At 40.5% G+C, this 15,836-nt stretch overlaps 1 protein-coding gene across 4 annotated transcripts in view; it reads right to left on the bottom strand.

The window, feature by feature from the left end:
* Positions 1-15,836, bottom strand: part of LOC140731478 (arf-GAP with SH3 domain, ANK repeat and PH domain-containing protein 1-like) — a 424,608-nt gene that overhangs the window by 178,281 nt on the left and 230,491 nt on the right. For all 4 annotated transcript variants that reach the window (XM_073052979.1, XM_073052971.1, XM_073052959.1 and 1 more), the window contains exons 12-13: positions 3,901-4,001; positions 1,912-1,981 (exon numbers count right to left, since the gene is read on the bottom strand). In XM_073052979.1, the coding sequence (XP_072909080.1) occupies positions 1,912-1,981; positions 3,901-4,001 (171 nt within the window). The remainder of the gene's footprint in view (positions 1-1,911; positions 1,982-3,900; positions 4,002-15,836) is intronic.

Consider the following 15,836-nt stretch of genomic DNA (forward strand, 5'->3'; position numbering starts at 1 on the left):
TGGTGAGAAGAGAGACCCCGATGATTTCTGTCCCAATGGATGATTACCATATAATTATTCTGTAATTTGAGATATATTTGTCTTTCCTGTAGTTTTTCCACATCATGAAAAGATTATATGGCTTCAGGTGTTTTGATAGCATACATACAATGGTAATGCACTCAAGATGCATTCCTGTGTATGGAGTGCTGTCCTCTGGCTTGTTGACCACGTGCTTACCCAGAGCCACCTGCCCTTCCTCAGAACATGTCTTCATCAACATCTTGTGTGACGTGACTTCCAACTCCCATTTTCAGGCCTCTCCGTTTTACCCCAGCAAGGATCCTAGATACTGAGTTCCAGTGACTGCTTCTCCCTCCAGATTCTATGCACCACCACTCACCGCAATGTGCAGATATCTGCTACATCCTTCTCTAAAACTTCCACAGACCTCTCTTAAGACTTCTCAACCCAAAACATTGACTGTCTATTTCCCTGCTTTTGCTGCCTGACCTGCTCAGTTCCTCTTGTACTTTTTGTGTTGCTTGGGTTTCAATACAATATCTCCTGAAGTGTTATCCCCTAGCCAGAGTATCTGGAATTCCTAAAACATGAATCTGGGTTTTCTTTACAGGGAATGAAGTTGAATCATAGCAACCTTTCCCCACATTATCTACATTAACGAGCTGAAGAAGATGGCTGTCCCATGATGATAACTTTGAGCATATCAGGGTATTCTCCGACTGCTTCTCACCAGTCCTCACTAATCACAACTTCTTCACTAATATACACTGAATAATGAATTACTGGTGTTTTACATGACTTCAGATCAGCTGAATGATATTTGTTGAGCTAACGTTGACCACATGTAAATAGAACAAAATATCTTATTCAATTCTCTTTGATCTAGGGGTGTGTGTGGGGGGGGGGGGCACGCACAACCCTTGGTGGAGTCATCATGACAAGCTTTTTGCACCAATCTTGTGCGTGCAAGAGAGCCTGCCGGATTCGAACTCTGGACCTCTCGCCCCGAAGTCCAGCGCTGATGCCACTACGCCACCAGCCAGTTCAAGCTACAATGACCAATGATGCGATATGCTCTCACTGAGGCACAAGGGCTAAAGCACTGGGACCGAGGGTCCACTATGGAAGTCAAAGGTCCAGTGTCAGCAAATCCAATGGGGGCTTAAGGCCCAGCGTTGGGGGCGGTTCGAGGTCTATGTATGTGTGCACTTGGATGGGTTAGTGGGAGGGAGGTAAGGGGCTTGTTTTGCTGTTGTTGTTTCGTTGTGTGTGTTCTGTGAATGAGGTGGTATGCCATGCTGGTGTCGGAATGTGTATCAACCCTTATGGGCTTAAGTTCTTAAGTTGTGTTGATTATTGACTTAAATGATGCATTTCATTGTATGTTTCAATATGCATGTTTCAATCAATCAATCTGAATCCGAACTGTGGGCCAAAGGAATGTGATCAAGATAGTCACATTTGGCAAGTTGCTGACACCGATTCGACAGTGAGTACACTGTTAAGTGATTAAGTTTTAACATTTTCTTGTTGTCTATTTATTAAAGTATTACATAAATTGTTTTCCTCCAGTCAAGTGCACCATAACCAATCAGCACTCTTCAGGGTAGCACTAAGGTACGGTTACAGCACTAAGCATCACAAATTTATGAAGCATGAAATATAAACTAAATACATTTTGCTAATGATTACTATTTGAAGTTGATACCACTGAATAAGGAATATTCATTAATTATTAAATTGCACTCATTATTTTCTTCTTCACAATTTGTACAAACTGATCCGCACTGATTTTAAAGAAATTGTTTTACACTGTCAATAATACATAGACTAATAATGTAACTAAATAGCTCTGCAATTTGGAAGGACTCCTTTGGTGAGAGAAAAATATGAACAGGCATTACTTACAGTTGCATGTGATATAGTCAGGTAGCCATTCTTGACTGTACATTTTCTTCGCTGCCAAACTTTTCGAAGGCTAAAATGGAAATAAAATACAAACAGTTACTTCATATGGTATAAAATTAATAACATAACCCTATGTCATATTAAACACACAGAAACAAATGCATCGTCATGAGGCATCTATTATGGATTTATGAAAAAGAAGTGGGATATGACTAGAAAATAAAACAGTAATGTGTCAGTTATCAATCATATAATAAAATAAATAATTTCTACCGAAAATTAGTGTATCATGCTTCTTTTTAATTACACAGAACCATTAGGTATCATTTAACATGCCAACACCATCTAATTAAGAAGAACCAGAGTGCTACATCATGCACTCTTTATTGTAGATAACCATCTTCCTTTCCCATTTCATTCAGGAATCAAGGATTAACTTTATTCACCATATACATTTACATGTATTAGGAATTTCTTATGGTGAGATGGCATGGCACGCAACAAGAAACAATAACATTCAACAATTATGCAGAATAAAGAATTACATAAAAGTGAAGTTAGAAATATAGATATGGAATAAAATGTGCAGAAATACTTAAGTACCAGCATGTAAATGTGCAGACTGGTTTAAAGTGTTTACAGTGTAGTTCAGTGAATGAGGTAATTGAGGGGGAGGTGTTTGGGAGCTAAATAGACTGGTTAACTGCCTGCCAGAAGAAACTTTAAGATGGCATAAAGTTAAGACTCCATCCTTAACTAATAAACCATGCCACTTCCCCAAAAAACATTTTTGAACTGTTACTGCTTAATACACTTCAGAAAAATTCCAATAATTTCAGCAACACGGTTCTCAACTTTGACTTTTCCCAACGTACATCTTCATTCAACTACATGGCCACTCACATGAAATGACCTTGGGATTTCATTAAGATCACAGTGACTAACTGCATCATTTTCTCAGATTTTCTTCCATTATTCCACTCGCCCATTAACACAGTTCAGATTTTTAAAATTGAGGAAATCAACTCTTTTATACATAAACAGGTGCATGGATCTGTACAGCATTTTAACTTATTTAAATTCCAACATTAAAGCTGAAAATTTGGTGCAAAACACAAATGGTGAGTTGCAAAAGAAGTCTAAAGTCCACTATTGTTTTCTAGAATAATATAATAGGCATGCAAGAACAGACAAAAACATTAAAGATGTAATGTATACAGCCTTTTCTAAGTTTTATTTTCCACCAGAAAGTCAATTTGCATCAGTTTTAAACCCAATGATTGATCTGTGGATTTCATCATTTTTGTAACACATTGTTCACTTTTTCTGTAGCAGATGTTTAACTTTTAAACCTAGGAATTTCAATGGTGTTAGATAACACATACACACTGTGGCTGCACCCGTATACCTGCTTGCTAATGATCACATCTAATCACACAATCATGTGGGAGCAACTCAATGCAAAAAAAACATGCAGACATCGTCAAGAGGCTCAGTTGTTTACACCAAACATCAGAATAAGGAAGAAATAAGTGACTGACCATGGAATGATTGTTAGTGCCACAAGGGCCATTTTGAATATCTCAGAAACTGCTGATCTCCTGGGATTTTTACACACAACAGTTCAGAGAATGGTGCAAAAAACATGGAAAAAATACCGAGCTGCAGTTCTGTGGCTAAAAAATATTGTTAATAAGAGAGATTAGAGAAGAACGGTCAGACTAGTTCAGTCTGACAGGAAGGCAGCAGCAATTTAAAAAAAACACTTGTTACAACAGTGATGTGCATGAGTATCTCTGAATCCACAACAAATCAAACCTTGAAGTGAAACAAACAGCAGCAGCAGACCACACCCGATTCCACTCCTCTACCTAACAATGTGGCCACCGAGTGTAAATCCATGCAACTGTCCAACTGCAAAGCAAAATGCATTCACCTTCATTTTGAAAATAATCAGCAAGTGTTACTGAAAATGTAAGTGTTACTTACCCATCACTTTTCTTCAAGAGGTACCCTTTCTTCTCACTTCCATACTCCTTGTTACCTTGAAGCTGGTGCATACTGTAGCCTGACTGTCTGCTTTGAGAATCCTAAGAGGAACCAGTTTTGTGAAATACTATGGCACACACAATAGTAGACTAATTCATGAGTACAAAACTAATGCTTCAGGATAAAGTAATGGCATGCAGAAGAACAAGATGATGCAAAATACAGCAACAAAACTAAAGTTTGAGGGATTATTCAGTTAAGCAGCTAACTTGCAGGTTGGTCGTAATTTATCAGCTATTTGCACTTTTTAAGTTTACCTTTAACAGTTACATTTCATTGTTGTCACTCTTCCTTTTTGAATAGTTTAAAGATGGCAGTGTGAGTGACTAAAATGAACATACGATATTTAAAATCGTGAAATACAAATGCATATTAATGTGGACAAATCCATACTGAGCAACTATTATTATCCCAATCTAACATACAAATCAGGCATAGCACAGAACTAGAAACAATATGGCAAATTAACACCAATTTTAAGAATAGTTTAAAACTGCCATTGATATCTTAGTTTGCCACAGAATTTGAAGTAAATTTATTTGGAAAGTTATTTTGCTTAATTGCATCTCCCAGAATAAAAGGAAGACTAAACTTTTTTTGTTCCAAAGATTTACTTATTTTGTTTCCAAATATCTGTGTAATTTTAATACAGCTCTGAACTTCCCTTTTCATCCACATTAATATTCATATTGCTTTTATAGCTAGCAAAACTAATGCAATGACTTGAAACTGGAGAACAACAGTGTTACGAGCATGAAATGATAACCTAACATGCAAATTTTAATTAAAACTCGAACTTACTCTCCTAGACTTTGTTCAGGAAAGGCAAAAACATTTATAGGAGGGAAAAGCGGTAAGTATATATGACAAAAGATATTCCTAAAATTCTGCATGTTTAAAACTTGTATGTTTAAAATGTTAAAGTTACAAAATTAATGGCTGATCAGAGGCACACCAACAAATTGACTGATTAACAATGCAACAAAAAAATGATACTGCCTTCAACTTTGTGTACTCTGGCAGCAATTGATGTATTTCTGAATAGTTGAAATATAATTAGCTCTAATGATTAGACAATAACTCAGTTACAATGAGAGTATCATGCCATTTTAGAGATACAAATTTTCAAAAATAAATACTTAGCAAAGCCATTTCCAACATTCATGATAATTATTCAGAATACAGAATGTTGGACCTTACAGAATTTTAAATAAAAATTAGAAAAATGTCGAAATATGCAGTGAGCAATTTTAATTCTTGAACTGTAATTCAAATGAGTTTTACAATAAGCTCAGTAACCTCAGAAGACATGTAGCATTTAAGAAAGAGCTTAACCAGCAAAAACGAAACAGGCGGATGTATATTCAACAAGGAGAGAAAGCTTGTGGAGCATACGGAGCAGTGTCATCATTTTGGGACATCTCTGATGGTGTCAACAATGTTGCAAAGAATATTCAGCACAGAAAAGTGCTATTTAGCCTAATGGTTAATGCTTAGTTATGCTACCAAGACCTCAACGGTGGAGCTAACGTAAGATGCTGGCATATCACCATGGTGGAGGTGTAGAGTTCCCAATCATCTTGCATTCTATGCCACTGGACCCTAGCCTATCAAGGACCGTGTGATGGCAGCCTGAGCATCAGCCTCCGCACATTAAATAAGGTCACAGGTAGGCATTCTCCATTAAGGAAATCCATCCTACCATTCCAGAATATGTGTGTATCCTAAATGGGCCTCTACAGCCACCTGAAGACCCACCAATAAACAACCCCTTAGGAGAATATAATTGTCGACTCGAGTGATTCTACTACTACCACTACATTTATGCTTTCCCTGAGCAATGTATTTAATATAACAATGCAGCTCAAGTCAGAAATTACACCTCACATGCAGTTCAGTAAAGCTGGGAGGTGGGGAGGATCCAGACAGAGAGAGAAAGGAGAGAGAGTAGATTATCTGAAGCTCAAAATTGTAATATTCATACTTCAGGTTATAGACTAACCAGACTGAAATTTGAGATATTGTTTAACTCTTTTTCATTTCACCTCACCTTGGCAGTAGAGAAGCCCAAGGTTGATGTGGGAATGAGGTGTTGAAATGGCATGTAACTGCGAGGTCAGGACAAATGTGCTCCACAAAATGGTTGCCTAGAGTTTGCTTGGATGTGAGCTCCTCTATATTAAGATTACCAAATACAGTACATGAGTATGGAGGAGCTGCATGTGAATGTTTGTCTGACCTTGAAGGGCAGTTTGAGTCCGAGGATGGCAATGAAATTGAGGAGATGGAGTCCTGCATCTTACACAGCTGCAGTGTAAAGTGCCGCGGGCAGGGAGGGGGTATTGGTAGAAATGAGCTAATCAGAAAATCACTGAGAGGAGTGCTTGCAGAAAGGAGTGGATATTGGAAGACTTGATGGTGGTGGGATCTGGTAGAAATGATGAATAATGGTGTTTTGGTGCAAAGGTTGGTTGTTGTGGGTCTACCCACATCTCAAAGACTACAGTCCAAGAAGGAAGCTCACCACCACACTCACAAAGTCAATTACGGACGGCCAATGAAATACCGACTCCACCTGTAAAGCCCACATTGCCCCAAAGGAATACAGAAAAACTTGCTTCTATACTAAGACTATAAGGGGGAAAAATACCGTGTGCCAACATTCAATCTTAAAAATTCTTGAACATTCACAACAGCGTTTTCTGTTCCAAGATATTTTTCTTTTGAAATTCATGTTGCAGCTATTACCTTTATTCAATTTGTTTAATATCACCAGAAATTAGTTAAATACCTTCTGAAAATCTAGAGACAGCATCTACTACATTCTCTTCATCAAACTCTCAATCTTTGGAAGACATAATCAGGTTAGTAAAACACAATTTGCCTTAATATGTCTAAATTAGTTCTATATCAGCTGCATACCAGTCTTCTGCAAAACACACTAGGACATCCAGATACTCTGCATCTAACAACTCTGAAACTTCTCACCATTTTGATAAACTACTTCCTTAGTTTACTTGCCGAAATGGACAATTTTACAGCAAGTGAATTTTTTAAAAAATAATTGTAGATACAGGAAAGTTGAAATAAAACAGAGAATGTTGGAAACTAAAACACAAGGAAATCTGCAAATGTGGAAATCCAAAGTGATATACACAAAATGCAGGAGGAAGTCAGCAGGCCATGAACCATCTCTGGAAAAGAGTAATGAGTTGACGTTTCAGGCTAAGACCCTTCATCAGTACTGGAAAGGAAGGGGAGAACACCGAGTAAGAAGGTGGGACGAGGGGAGGAAGAAGTACAAGGTTGCAGATGATAGGTGAAACCAGGAGAGGGGGTGGGGGTGAAGTAAAGAGCTGATAGGAGAGGACAGAGACTATTGAAGAAAAGGAAGGGAGGAGCACCAGAGGGAAGTGTTGAAAACTCAGCAGGTCAAGATGCATCTGTGGTAAAAGAAAAATAATTAACATTTTTACTTTTTCTCTCCCACTTGCCATTTAACAAGTGTATATTCCCTTGTAGCCTCCTAGTTAGGTCACAAAAAGGACTTAACTTTTTGTCATCAACAAATTTAGCAATAATGAAACTCTTCTCTGGCTTCCAGCCAGGTACAGGAATCGATTTTAACTGACGTTTCAATGACAAGCTCCGGCATCTCATCAGGGATGATGCCTGGGCATGTCTAATCCAATGGTATTAATACCTCCATAATCCGTCCCTCCTGATTGGTTAGTACTCATCCAATCAGGTTTCCTCTGCCCATCTTGCTTACAATCGAATTCCAGTTCTTACTTAGAGCAAGACCTTCGTCTTTGTTAAAAATCTTTTCCTCTGGCTTTATTTCAACGGCCTCCTTCACCAGGCAGTGCCAAAACCCAGTGGTGTGGCACAGTAGTTTTCCTATGGCCACTGTGATAGCAATATTCTACTACTACCGATTTCGCTGGTAACCCAAACAGATAAACCTCCTGTGCCCCTTGATGCGGATTTCCACTGCACGTCCCATTTGGTCGATCATACGCTGTCCTGCATTCACAGGGAATCCTGTAAACACCAGCTGTCCTGAGTCCCAGGTCATCTTTGACCCGCATAAGCTGTGATTGAGCTTCCTTACGGGTTTGTGGATGGTATTAATCTGGCATTTCTTCAGGATCCTGGCGATCCTTCCAGAAACTGGGGAAATATAGGGAAGACAGGCGGTAGCGACGGGTTCCTCCACATTATTAGGTTTCCAGGTTTTTCCGTCAGCCCTTTAAGGACTTGATTGATTTCCTTCACTTTGTAGCTATTCTGTAGGACTGTTATGTGTAATCGTCCTATTTACCTGTGGAGACTTTGAGTCCGAAATAGTTTTGCATGGTTAATCAAAATAAAACGAACCACTCTACGTTGGGCAGAATGATGGTGGCGAAGAGCCCAGTAACCTCTGTTATAAATATACTCAATGACAGGCCTCCACAATGAATTCCACAGATTCACCACCCTCTGGCTAAAGAAATCCTCCTCATCTCTGTTCTAAGGCGACGTCCTTTTATTCTGAGGCTATGCCCTCTTGGTCCTAGATCCCCCAATATTGGAAACTTCCTCTCCACGTCCACTATGTCTAGGCCTTCTAATATTTAATAGGTTTTATTGAAATCCCCCATTATTTCTTGAGACTCCAACAAGTACAGGCTCAAAGCCATCAAACACTCCTTATACTAACACACACAAAACGCCAGTGGAATGTAGCAGGCCAGAAAGCATCTATAGGAAGAAGCACAGTCGACATTTCGGGCCGAGACCCTTTGTCAGGACTAAATGAAAATAAAGATAATAAGAGATTTGAAAGTGGGAGGGGGAGAGCAGAAATGTTAGGAGAAGACAGGAGGGGGAGGGATGAAGCTAAGAGCTGGGAAGTTGATTGGCAAAAGGGATACAGAGCTGCAGAAGGGAAAGGATCATGGTATGGGAGGCCTAGGGAGAAAGAAAGAGGGAGGGGAGCACCAGAGGGAGATGGAGGGCAGGCAAGGAGTGATTGTGAGAGGGACAGAGAGAGAAAAAAAGAGAAAAAAAGGGGGGTTAATAAATAAATCAGGGCTACTCAGACAGAATACAAGGTGTTGTTCCTCCAACCTGAGTGTGGCTTCATCTTAACTGTAGAGGAGGCCATGGATAGACATATCAGAATGGGAATGGGACGTGGAATTAAAATGTGTGGCCATTGGAGGAGATCCTGCTTTCTCTGGTGGACAGAGCGTAGGTGTTCAGCAAAACGGTCACCCAGTCTGTGTCGGGTCTCACCAATATATAGAAGGCCACACCGGGAGCACCAGACGCAGTATACCATACCAGCCGACTCACAGGTGAAGTGTCACCTCACCTGGAAGGACTGTCTGGGGCCCTGAATGGTGGTGAGGGAGGAAGTGTAAGAGCAGGTGTAACACTTGTTCCACTTACAAGGATAAGTGCCAGGAGGGAGATCGGTGGGAAGGGATGGGGGGGATGAATGGACAAGGGTGTCGTGTAGGGAGCGATCCCTGCGGAAAGCAGAAAGAGTGGGGGAGGGAAAGATGTGCTTTGGTGGTGGGATCCCGTTGGAGGTGGCAGAAGTTATGGAGAATTTATTGTTGGACCTGGAGGCTATCCTATCCTGACTGGGGTGCAGGAGGATCAGGAGACAGCAGATGTGTGTGAAGTGGGAGAGATGCGTTTGAAAGCAGAGTTTATGGTGGAGGAAGGGAAACCCCTTTCTTTAAAAAAGGAAGACATCTCCTTCGTTCTGCTGTCAGGATGAGGCTTTTCATTCCAGGACGAAGGAGGTGTCTTCCTTTTTTAAACAAAGGGGCTTCCCTTCCTCCACCATAAACTCTGCTCTCAAATGCATCTTTCCCATTTCCTGCACATCTGCTCTCACTGATCTCCCTTGACTGGGAGACCGTTTTGCTGAACGGCAAAGAAAGTAGGATGTCCGCCAGAGAAAGCAGGATCTCCCAGTGGCCACACATTTTAATTCCACATCTCATTCCCATTCTGATATGTCAATCCATGGCCTCCTCTACTGTCAAGATGAAGCCACACTCAGGTTGGAGATACAAACACCTTATATTCTGTCTGGGTAGCCTCCAACCTGATGGCATGAACATTGATTTCTATAACTTCCATTAATGCCACTCCTCCCCTTCTTACCCCATCCCTTATTTATTTAAACACTCTTCATATGACAAGCAATTCAATCCTGGAATCATTTTTGTGAACCCTCCCCAGTTTCAGCTCAATATTTCCAAAATAACGGGCCCAAAATAACTCAAAATACTCCAAGTGAGGCCTCACTAGTGCTTTATAAAATCTCAGCATTATATCCTTGCTTTTATATTCCAGTCATCTTGAAATGAATGCTAACATCACATTTGCCTTCCTCACCACAGACTCAACCTGCAAATTAACCTTCAGAGAATCCTGCACAAGGACTCCCAAGTCCCTTTGCACCTCATTTTTTTTATTTTATCTTCATTTAGAAGATAGGCAACCCTTTAATTTCTTCTACCAAAGTGCATGACCATAGACTATCTGACTATGTATTCCATCTATCATCTCTTTGCCAATTCTCCTAATCTAATTCCCGTTGTAGCCTCCCTACTTCTTCAAAACAACCTGCTCCTCCACCTACCTTTATATTGTCTGCAAACTTTGCAACAAAGACATCAATTCCATCATCCAAATCATTGACATATTAACGTAAAAAGAATCGATCCCAACTCAAACCCCTGTAGAACACCACAAGTCACTAGCAGATAACCCCTTTATTCCCACATTTTGCCTGCTACTAATCGGCCAGTGCTTTATCCATACTAGTATCTTTTCTGTAATACCATGGAGTGACCTTGTTTAGCAGCCTCATGTGCAGCACCTTTTCAAAGACCTTCTGAAAACCTAAGTACACAGCGTCCACTGATTCTCCTTCGTCTAACCTGCTTGTTATTCCTTCAGATTTGTCAAGCAACATTTGCCCTTGAGGAAACCATGCTGACTACAGCCTATTTTATTAACATTGGATTCTTGCTTTTATATTCTAGTCCTCTTGAAATGAAGGCTAACATTGCATTTCCCTTCCTCACTAGACTCAATCTGCAAACTGACCGTTAGGGAATCCTGCATAAGGACTCCTAGGTCCCTTTGCACCTCAGTTTTTTAGTATTCTCCCTCCATTTAGTAAATAGTTAACCCTTTCATTTCTTCTACCACAATGCATGACCACACACTTCCTGACACTTTGTTCCATCTGCCATTTCTTTGCCTATTTTCTGAAGTTGTCTTAGTCCTTCTGTAGCCTTTCTACTTCCTCAAAACTACCTGCCCCTCTACCTACCTTCATACCATCTGCAAACTTTGTAACAAAGCCAGCAATTGCTTAAATGAAATCATTGATATATTATGTAAAATGCAGTCCCAACACAGACCCCTGTGGAACACCACTAGTCACTGGCAGCCAACCAGAAAAGGCTCCCTATATTCCCACTGTTTGCCTCCTGGCATCAGCCACTACTTTATCCATGCTAGGATCTTTCCTGTAATACCATGGGCTCACAGCTCCAATCACTAATATGGGCATGATGCACACAATGACTTCCAAGAAATGCAAATTCCTATGAACATTAAATCATAGATTCAGATTATATCATATTAATATAACCAATAGTTGTATGATATTTACAATAAATACAATATAACTACTTTATAAACACAATTTAAATCAAAGATATCCACCACATCCTTTGAAGTGGAGGATTAAAGATGGTTGGTATAGACAGTAGGTGCAGGAATGGGCCATTCGGCCCTTTGAGCCAACACGCCATTCAATGTGAACATGGCTGATCATCCACGATCAGTACCCCGTTCCTGCCTTCTCCCCATATCCCTTGACTCCGCTATCTTTAAGAGCTCTATCAAACGGATGACAGACAGAGGTTGTGTACAAGAAGGGCCAGAGTCACCTCTACTGCCTGAGGACTTTGCAGGTCTCTCCTTTACATGTTCTACCAGTCTTCTGTCACCAGTACAATCTTCTATGCAGTGGTGTGCTGGGGCAATGGTATCAACACGGGTGACAGCAACAAACTCAATGAACTGATTAGAAAGGCTGGCTCTGTCATAGGCATCAAGCTGGACACACTGGAGGCTGTCCAGGTTGATTCCTATGACAGAGCCAGCATTGTGGGCATCACTGTGTCGTGGCTGAAAGAAGGCCACAGCTGGGAGCCTAACATCAAAGGATATACTTTGTATTGAAAGGACAGGCAGAAAGGTATAGGCGGTGGTATGGCTCTGTTGGTAGAGATGGAATTACATCTTTTGAAAGAGGTGACATAGGGGCAGAGAATTTTGAATCTTCGTGGGTGGAGTTAAGAAACTGCAAGGGTAAAAAAAGCATTAGGAATCATATATAGGCCTCCAAATAATAGCCAAGATGTGGGGTTGAGATTGCAAAGGGAGCTGGAAAAGACAAGTAATAAGGGTAACGAGACAATGGTTATGACAGTTCTTTTTTAGAGGGAAAGAAGGCAAACGATAGGAAATTATAAGCCAGATAGCCAACCTCAGCGGTTGGGAAAGTGTTGGAGTCTATTTTTAAGGATAAGGTTTCGGGGGTACTTAGAGATTAATGACAAAATAAGTCAAAGTCAGCATGGTTTCTGTGAAGGGAAATCTTGCCTTACAAATCTGTTAGAATTCTTCAAGGAAGTAACAAACAGGGTTAATAGAAAAAAAAATAGAAAACCTACAGCACAAAACAGGCCCTTTGTACACCACGGTTCCTGTACCCTACCATAACATCCCTGTCTCACTGGAATGCAACTATGCAGAACTCCACACAAATATCCCCTGTACATTTGCCACATTTCTTCCGTACTTTTCCCTGAGAACATCTGTTTCCAATTTAGGCTTCCAATTTCCTGCCTGATAGCCTCATAATTCCTCTAACTCCAATTAAACACTTTTCTAACTTGTCTGTTCCTATTTCTCTCCAATGCTATTGTAAAGGAGATAGAATTATGATCACTATCTCCAAAATGCTCTCCCACTGAGAGATCTGACACCTGACCAGGTTCATTTCCCAATACCAAATCAAGTACAGTCTCTCCTCTTGTAGGCTTATCTACATATTGTGTCAAGAAACCATTCTGCACACACCGAACAAATTCCACCCCATCTAAACCCTTTGCTCTAGGGAGATGTCAATCAATATTTGGGAAATTAAAGTCTCCCACCATGACAACTCTGCTACTATTACACCTTTCCAGGATCTGTTTCCCTATCTGCTCCTCAATAATCCTGTTACTATTGGGCAACCTATTAAAAACACCCAGTAAAGTTATTGACCCCTTTCTGTTCCTAACCTCCACCCACAGGGTTGACAAAGGAGAGGCAGTGGATGTCATTTACTTGGATTTTCAAAAGGCATTTGAGGCTACTTAACAAGATAAAATCCTATGGTGTTACAGGAAGGATACTGGCATGGATAGCAGAAAGGCTGACAGGCAGAAGGCAGCGAATGGGAATAAAGGGGACCTTTTCCAGTTGGCTGCCAGTGACTCCTGGTGCTCTTCAGGGGTCCGCATCAGGACCGCTACTTTTCACATTGTTTGTCAATGATTTGGATAATGGAATTGATGGCTTTGTGGCAAGGTTTGCGGATCATACAAAGATAGGCGGAGGGCCAGCTAGTGCTCAGGAAGCAATGCAGACAAAATGAAAGAATGGGCAAAAAACTGACAGCTCGAGTACGATGTGGGGAAATGTATGATAATGCATTTTGGTAAAAGGAGCAATAGTGTGGACTATTACCTAAACGGAGAGAAGGTTCAAACATCAGAGGTGCAGAGAGGCTCCGGAGTCCTCATGCAAGACTCCCAGAGGGTTAATTTACAGGTTAAGTCTGTGGTAAAGAAGTCAAATGCAGTGTTGGTATTTATTTCAAAGGGAATAGAATATAAAAGTAAAGAGATAATGCTGAGGCTCTATAAGACACAAGTCAGGTCGCACTTGGAGAATTGTCAACAGATTTTGGCCCTATTTCTCAGAAAGGATGTGTTTTCATTGGAGAGAGTCCAGGGGAAGTTCACAAGGGTGATTCTTGGAATGAAGGGGTTAACATGAGGTGTGTTTGGCAGCTTTGGGGCTGTATTCACTGGAATTTAGAAGAATGAAATCTCATTGAAGCCTACTGAATGTTGAAAGGACTAAATAAGGTGAATGTGGAAAGCATGTTTCCTATGGTGGGTGTATCCAGAACTTGAAGGCACAGCCTCAAAATTGAGGGCTGAACTTTTAGAACAGAGGAAAAGAGGACTTTTGTTTTAGCCAGAGAATAGCAAATCTGTGGAATGCTCTGTCACAGACTGCGGTGGAGGCCAAGTCCATGGTTTTATTTAAGGCGGAAGTTGATAGCTTCCAGAATGCTCAGGCCATCAAAAGATATGGTGAGAAGGCAGGTGGATGGGGTTGAGTGAGATCCAGGATCAGCCATGATGGAATGGCAGAGTAGTCTCGATGGGCTGAATGGTTTAATTCTGCTCTTTTGTCTTATGGTCTTAAGTCCTTCAAAAATACAATGCAAATAGAAATACCATGGAAGATTTTAGATGGTTTCATTTAAAATTGATAGGTAAGGAATGTGAGTTATAAGTTATATTTTCTTGTCATTTAGTTACTTTTTATTCATAAATTTGAAGCATTTTCAGCTAGATTAAAATTGTACAAACTGCAGCAGAGTGACAGAGCCAATTAGAACTGCTGCCTCACATCTTAACCGAGCCAGTTTCTTTCCACACCCCAGAGACGCGCTCAATGGTTGGATAATATACAATTTCAAATTGCTCCTAATGTATGGAGCTGAATGGTGGAATCTGAGAGAGGAGTATTATATAGGATTAATGGTTCGCATCGACCAGTAGAAGGGCCTGTTTTCATGCTTTTGACTTAGCATGAAATAAAATCTTTCAGAATCAGGTTTATTATCGCTGACATGCCATAAAATTTGTTGTTTTGTGGCAGCAGTTCAGTGGAGCACATAAAATAAACTGAATTACACTAAGAAATATATATAAAAATTAAATTAGTGCAAAAAGTGAACAAAGATAGTGAGCTAGTGTTCATGGGTTCACTGTCCTTTCAGATATCTGATAGTGGATGGGCAGAAGCTGTTCCTAAAATGTTGAGTGTGTGTCTTCAGACTCCTGTACCTCCTCCCATTGAAAAGAGGGCAAGTTCTGGGTGATGGAGGTCTTTAATGATGAATGCCTTAATATTCACTTCCTCCAGGGAAGTCTAACCTTTATAAGATGAATATGTATAGTGGATTGTGGATTTCAGGTTCACCTTTATACTTTTAGACACTTATTTTCACATTAGAAATTTGCCTTCTGCAAGCTGCAGAGATACACACTTGGTAACTATGCAAACTACGCCTACAAGTGAAAACCAGCCACACAGTTCAACAGTGGCCCTAGCAGTCAGAGCAACTCTAGTCTGCAGCTTTCTGCTACACAAAATTCAGTGACTTGCTTCAGGAAGAAAGTTTGAATTGAATGATCTTTATTGTCATTATACACAGGTACAATGAAACTCTGGCTTCCTCTCAGGCAATCAAACAAAGCGGTACAAGACAGTGAAAGAGAAACAGTATTAAATAGATAAGTAGCAGAAAATAAGTTGCAGCAGCACCAGAATGTCACAGTAATGCACAAAGTGCTGTTAGTGCAAGTATTTGAGTCTTTGGGTGTGCATGTGTGTGCTCACAGTTTCAGTCATTGTTCTGTGGGAGTGGAGTGATGGAGGCCACAGCTCTGGGGTAGAAGCTGTTCCTCAGTCTATTTGTTCTAGCTTTTAGTGTCTTG

Source organism: Hemitrygon akajei, chromosome 1 (genome assembly GCF_048418815.1).
Source record: "Hemitrygon akajei chromosome 1, sHemAka1.3, whole genome shotgun sequence".
In the NCBI taxonomy this organism is placed as follows: Eukaryota; Metazoa; Chordata; class Chondrichthyes; order Myliobatiformes; family Dasyatidae; genus Hemitrygon; species Hemitrygon akajei.